At 42.7% G+C, this 6,592-nt stretch overlaps 1 protein-coding gene across 1 annotated transcript; it reads right to left on the bottom strand.

Moving 5' to 3' along the window:
* Nucleotides 1-4,272: 4,272 nt before the first annotated feature.
* On the bottom strand, nt 4,273-4,590 carry LOC114174531. Its single transcript, XM_028059367.1, has one exon. The coding sequence runs from the start codon at nt 4,588-4,590 to the stop codon at nt 4,273-4,275; it is 318 nt and encodes a 105-aa protein (XP_027915168.1).
* Between the last annotated feature and the right edge of the window lie 2,002 nt (nt 4,591-6,592).

The following is a 6,592-nucleotide window of genomic DNA, read 5'->3' as shown; positions in this document are numbered from 1 at the left end:
AGTTAAACACAACTGAATTATTAAGTACACAACATCAAACACTCTAGAAACATGAGAAAAACACAAGAAGAAGAGATTACTTGAGTGTATGCAAGTGTGAGTGTTGCAAGAGGTGTTGGTTGGATGAGAGTGAAGAGTGGTTGGTGCGTGGAAAGGGACAAAGTAGCTGCGCCTGGCGGGAGTAAAGAGACTGAGTGTGAGTAAGAGAATGGGAAGGAATTGACTTTGAGAGAAATTGGGAAATTAGAGAGTGAGATTGAGAGTTAGGGTTTTGAGAGGGGTGAGGAATGAGAGTGAGGTGCCAGGCGGGAGTAAGGATTAGGGTTTGAAGAGATGGGAAAAATGGGCCAACCAGAAACAGATTTAAAAAGCCCAAACGCACTGAACACCAATACCTCCTGGCGGCTCGTGACCTACCGCCAGGCGGTATACCAGTAAAATGCCACTGGACCTCTTTTTCTGGTATGGCGCCAGGCGGGCGCTAGGGAGCCGCCAGGCGGCTGGGTTCTGCAGTGTTTCCAGGGGTCAATTTTTTAGATGGCGCCTGGCGGGATGGAGTGAACCGCCAGGCGATTACTGCAGTCTTGGAATTTTTTTTGTGTTTTTGGCTATTGATTAGGTTGGTTTTAACTCAATTGTGCTCCCACCAACCTTTCATTCTTGCACACATACTTTTTCAAGCTTTCCAACTTCAAACCAAGCACATGCTATCCCATCCTATAATTAACTATGCATGACAACAATCAAAGTTATGCTACCACATGTTCACATATGCAAATTTAACACAAAGTTCAACATCTCAACAACACAACAATCATACTAACAAAATTCACACATGCATACAAACATCACACTGAATTGAAAACGAAAATTAAAAACCAAAATGAGTTTAGAGCGCTGGGTTGCCTCCCAGGAAGCGCTTGTTTAATGTCACGAGCCTGACGGGTAAGATGCTTAAGCTTCACTGAGGTGCATGATGGTGGTCATCCTTAAAACTTCACCACCCAAATAAGGCTTGAGCCTTTGGCCATTCACTACCCAACTCCTTTGTGAGGAAGGGTCTTCAATTTCAATTGCCCCGTAAGCTTTCACCTCTTTGATGGTAAATGGGCCTGACCACTTGGATTTCAACTTCCCTGGGAATAATTTGAATCTTGAGTTCAACAGAAGCACTTGTTGACCGGGTTTGAAATCTCTTTTCACCAACTTCCTATCATGATAGGCCTTCACTTTCTCTTTATAACTTTTGGATGACTCATAGGCATTGAGTCGCATCTCTCCCAACTCATGGAGTTGTAGCTTCCTCTTCTCCCCTGACAAGGATGGATCAAAATTCAAGAACTTCATGGCCCAATAGACCTTGTGCTCCAACTCCACCGGAAGATGACAAGCCTTCCCATATACCAATTGGAATGGAGTCAACCTAATTGGAGTCTTGAATGCAGTCCTGTAGGCCCACAGAGCATCGTCTAACTTGATAGACCAATCCTTTCTTGAGGGAGAAGTTGTCTTCTCAAGGATCCTCTTAATTTCTCTATTTGACACCTCTGCTTGTCCATTTGACTGAGGATGGTAGGGAGAGGCAACTCTGTGTCTGACATTGTAGTGCTCCAAGACTTTCTTCAACTGAGCGTTGCAAAAGTGAGAACCTCCATCACTTATCAAGACTCTTGGGACACCAAATCTGGAGAATATGTTCTTCTTGAGAAACTTGATGACTGTCTTAGCATCATTTGTGGGTGTGGCAATAGCTTCCACCCATTTGCTAAAATAGTCCACAACCAACAAGATATACTCCTTAGAAAATGAGGGAGGCAAGGGGCCAATGAAATCAATACCCCAGCAGTCGAACACTTCCACCTCTAGTATGTTCTGCAAAGGCATTTCATTCCTTTTTGAGATACTCCCTGTTCTTTGGCACTTGTCACAGTGTTTCACATGTGCATGAGAATCCTTGAAAATGCTCGGCCAATAGAACCCAGATTGTAGAACCTTTGTAGCTGTTCTTTCTCCACTGTAGTGTCCTTCATAGGGTGAATTATGGCAGTGCCACAAGATATCTCTTGCCTCCTCTTCAGACACACATCTCCTTAACAGATTGTTTGCCCCAATCTTGAAAAGGTGAGGATCATCCCATACATAGTATTTTGCTTCCCTGAACAACTTCTGTTGCTGATGCCAACTCATATCCTCAGGAACAACTTGAGCAACCTTAAAGTTTTCCATTTCTGCAAACCAAGGTCTATTAGACACTAGAAGCAGCTTTTCATCAAGGAATTCTTCTAACACTTCCTTCTCCAGTGTGGTCACCTCTTCATTCACTAGTCTTGACAGATGGTCTGCCACTTGATTTTCACAACACTTTTTGTCTTTAATCTCAAGATCAAATTCCTGCAACAACAAAATCCACCTAATGAGTCTAGGTTTAGAATCAGGTTTAGTAAGCAAGTATTTGATTGCAGCATGATCAGTGTAAACCACTACTCCAGAACCAATGAGATAAGAATGAAATTTTTCCAAGGCATACACTATTGCTAGTAACTCCTTTTCAATAGTTGCATATTTCACTTGATGTTCATTAAGGACTTTACTAGCATAGTGTTTGGAATGAAAAATTTTATTCTTTCTTTGCCCCAAAACCGCCCCAACCGCATAATCACTTGCATCACACATAAGTTCAAAATCAAGTTCCCAATTAGGTGCAATGATTATGGGTGCGGAGACTAGGCTGGTTTTCAAAAGATTGAAAGCATTTAAACATTCAGCATCAAAATTAAAGGAAATATCCTTGTTGAGCAAGTTGCTCAATGGCTTGGCTATCTTGGAGAAATCCTTGATGAAGCGTCGGTAGAAACCCGCATGTCCAAGAAAGCTCCGGATTCCCTTCACATTTGTTGGTGGTGGGAGTTTCTCAATGACATCCACCTTTGCTTTGTCCACTTCAATGCCCTTGGAAGATATTTTGTGGCCCAAGACAATCCCTTCAATCACCATGAAATGGCATTTCTCCCAATTGAGAATGAGATTAATTTCAACACATCTCTTGAGCACAACTTCCAAATTTGCCAAGCAAAGATCTAATGAACTTCCAAACACCGAGAAGTCATCCATGAAGACCTCTATGCACTTCTCCACAAGGTCGGAGAAAATAGCCAACATGCATCGTTGAAACGTGGCTGGTGCATTGCAAAGCCCAAATGGCATCTTTCTATAAGCATAGATACCAAAAGGGCAAGTGAAAGCGGTCTTCTCTTGGTCTTTAGGGTTCACCACAATCTGGTTGTAACCAGAATAGCCATCCAAAAAGCAATTGAAAGCTTGACCCGCCAATCTCTCTAACATTTGGCCTTGTTCAACTTTCTGTAGTCTATGCACATCCTCCAGCCGGTCACGGTTCGGGTGGGTATCAACTCATTCTTGTCATTGCGAACCACTGTCATGCCGCCCTTCTTGGGAACCACTTGCACTGGACTCCCCATGCACTATCAGAAATTGGGTAGATAATTCCAGCATCTAGGAGTTTCAAAACCTCCTTTCTCACCTCCTCCTTCATCACAGGATTTAACCTTCTCTGAGGTTGTGCCACTGGCTTGAAATCCTCCTCCATGAAGATTCTATGCATGTAGTAGGAGGGACTGATTCCCTTCAGATCAGATATAGTCCAACCAATGGCTCTTGAGTTGACTTTTAACACCTCAATCAACTTTTCTTCTTCTAAGGGTGATAAGGAGTTACTGATGATCACAAGTTTGTTGCTACCCCCTTCAAGAAACACATACTTCAAATGTTGGGACAACATCTTCAACTCCACTTTTGGCTTTGTGACTTCATTCTCACCCTTCAAATCTTCCATCTTCGCCTCATGAGGAGGGATTTCCTTCAAAGCATCAAGATTGGCTAAGCACTCATCAATCTCTTTCTCCTCCTCATCATTAAGAGTCTCAAATGCATCAATTAGAGCTTTCTCGAGAGGGGATGAGGCGTGTAGATCTTTCTTGGAGCTCATGAGCACTTCATCAAGCATATTAACTCTGAAGCATCCTCCAATATCTTTTGGGTGAGACATGGCTTCAAAGACATTGAAGTTCACTTCTTCATCTTGAACTCTCATTGTGAGTTTGCCATCATGAACATCAATTAGCACTCTTGCAGTCTTCATAAATGGCCTCCCCAATATGAGAGGAACTTCAACATCCTCTTCCATCTCCATTATAACAAAGTCCACTGGGAATAGGAACTTGTCAACTTTAACCAGCACATCCTCCACTACTGTCATTCGTGAGGGTATTTGATTAACTTATCCGCCAGTTGCAATGTCATTCGAGTGGGCTTGATTTCCAACTCCCCAATCTTCTTGAGCATAGAAAGAGGCATCAAGTTGATGCTAGCTCCCAAATAAAGTAAGGCCTTCCCCACAGCTAGGCTGCCAATTGTGACTGGAAGTGTAAAGCTGCCAGGATCCTTAAACTTTGGAGGCAACATCTTCTGAATGATAGCACTGCATCCAGCCTCTAGTTCTATGGTTTCCTCTTCAATAAATCTTCTCTTCTTTGTGAGGATTTCCTTCATAAACTTTGCATAGGTTGGCATTTGCTCCAAGGCTTCTGAGAAGGGAATATTGATTTGAAGCCTCTTGAAAATGTCCAAAAACCTTGCAAATTACCTTTCTTTATCTTTCTTAGAAGGCTTAAGAGGATATGGGAGAGTCTTCACTGGTGGTGGTTTCATTGCCACTTCCTTCTTTTTCTCATTTTCTCTATTTTCACTTTTATTCTCTTCCTCTTCTACAACAATTTCCTCATCTATCTCTTCCTCATCTTTTTCTTCTCCTTTGTCACTGGGCTTGGCTTTGGCTTCATCGCTTCCTTTAGCATTCAACCCCACTTCTTTACCACTTCTTGTGACCACCGCTTTGCATTGCTCTTTGGGATTGGCTTCGGTGTTGGCGGAAAATGAACTACTTTGTTGATTCACCACTTGCTTGGCCAATTGCCCCACTTGCACCTCCAAGTTTTTAATTGAGGCATCGGTGTTCTTTTGATTCTAAATTAACATTTGCATGAATTGCTGCATCATGTCTTCAAGCTTGGATGTTCTATCAGACAAAGAAGGATGTTGGTAAGTTTGTTGATGTGGGGGCCTATTGGAAGGTCCAGCTTGGCCCATGTTTTGGTGAGATCTCCATCATTGATTATAGTTCCCTGATCGGCCTTGGTTGCCCATATAACTAACTTCCTCCTGAGATGTGCTTTGCATAGCACACTGCCTATTGGTATGGTTTCCTCCACATAACTCACAACTTTGCACTTGTTGGAGTTGAGCTATAGAGGCATTTTGAAGCTCTTGAGGAAGTTGTGACAGTTTCTTCATGAGGGTCTCCAATTGCTGAGTCATAATCTTGTTTTGAGCCAATAGAGCATCTTGAGATTGAAGCTCTAGAATACCCTTCTTTTGAGAATGGGCTCTCTCATTATAGGCTACATTATCATTAGCTGCCATGTTCTCTATTAACTCATATGCTTCCTCTGGCGTCTTCCACTTGATACTCCCACCGGCAGAGGCATCTAACATCAACTTTGACTGGGATTTAAGTCCTGCCCAGAAAAGAGTGAGCTGTGTAGGTTGATCAAACCCATGAATGGGAGTCTTCCTCAGCATTCCCTTGAATCTATCCCATGCTTGGCCCAAGGACTCATCCATATCCTATTGAAATGCCGAGATTTCCTGTTTTCCCTTATTAACCTTGGACTGGGGAAAATATTTGCTCAAGAACTTTGCAACCACATCATCCCAGTTGGTGAGGCTATTTTCAGGAAAGGAATTCAACCAGGCTTTTGCAGGTACTGCTAGTGAGAACGGGAAGAGACTCAGGCGTATGGCTTCATCAGGAACTTGATGGATCTTCACAATATTGCATATCTCCAAGAATGTGGCCAGATGAGTGTAGGGATTCTCATGAAACAGACCATTGAACTGATTACTCTGCACCAGATGAATAAGAGCTGGCTTCATCTCCATGTTGGTGGCATTGACGGTTGGCCTAGCAATACTGTTGAAGTTGATATGGCCTGTGAACGCTGCATAATCTTCCAAAGTGCGTCTTTCACGACCTCTACCACCCCCATTAGGATTTTCAGCCATTTCTTCTTCTGGAAGAGGGTCAAGATTTTGAGAAGTAGATGGAAGAGTGTCTAAAGTAGAAGAGTGATGGGCAACTTGTTGTGTTTGAGCTCGTTGTCTCCTTATGGCACTGTTGTTTCTGCAGGCAGCTTTCTCTATCTTAAGATCGGCAAGGAGTGGTTCTGAAGATGCAGTCTTCCTTGTACGGATACTACCCTGCATAAACTATAGAGCAACAACAAAAGCAAGCTCGAACTACAAGTTAGCCCAAAAATAATGTGTGTATATAAGTAAACAAAAACAGAAAATATGAAAAAAAGAATTTAGTCTAAATAAATCAAAAATCACACAATAGTCTAGTATTAGACACGGGTCCTCGGCAACGGCGCCAAAAACTTGTTAAGACTTTGGCAAGTGTACCAAGTCGCGCAAGTAGTAACCGGTAAGATCGGGATATCGTTTCCCAAGAGAC

The sequence above is a fragment of the Vigna unguiculata genome, chromosome 2 (genome assembly GCF_004118075.2).
Source record: "Vigna unguiculata cultivar IT97K-499-35 chromosome 2, ASM411807v1, whole genome shotgun sequence".
In the NCBI taxonomy this organism is placed as follows: domain Eukaryota; kingdom Viridiplantae; phylum Streptophyta; class Magnoliopsida; order Fabales; family Fabaceae; genus Vigna; species Vigna unguiculata.
The sequence above is the reverse complement of the archived record's forward strand: the minus strand, read 5'-3'. Positions and strand labels throughout refer to the sequence as shown.

Coding starts and splice junctions, on each gene's coding strand:
- LOC114174531 (XM_028059367.1), bottom strand. CDS start 4,590: ATGCCAACCTATGCAAAGTTTATGAAGGAAATCCTCACAAAGAAGAGA.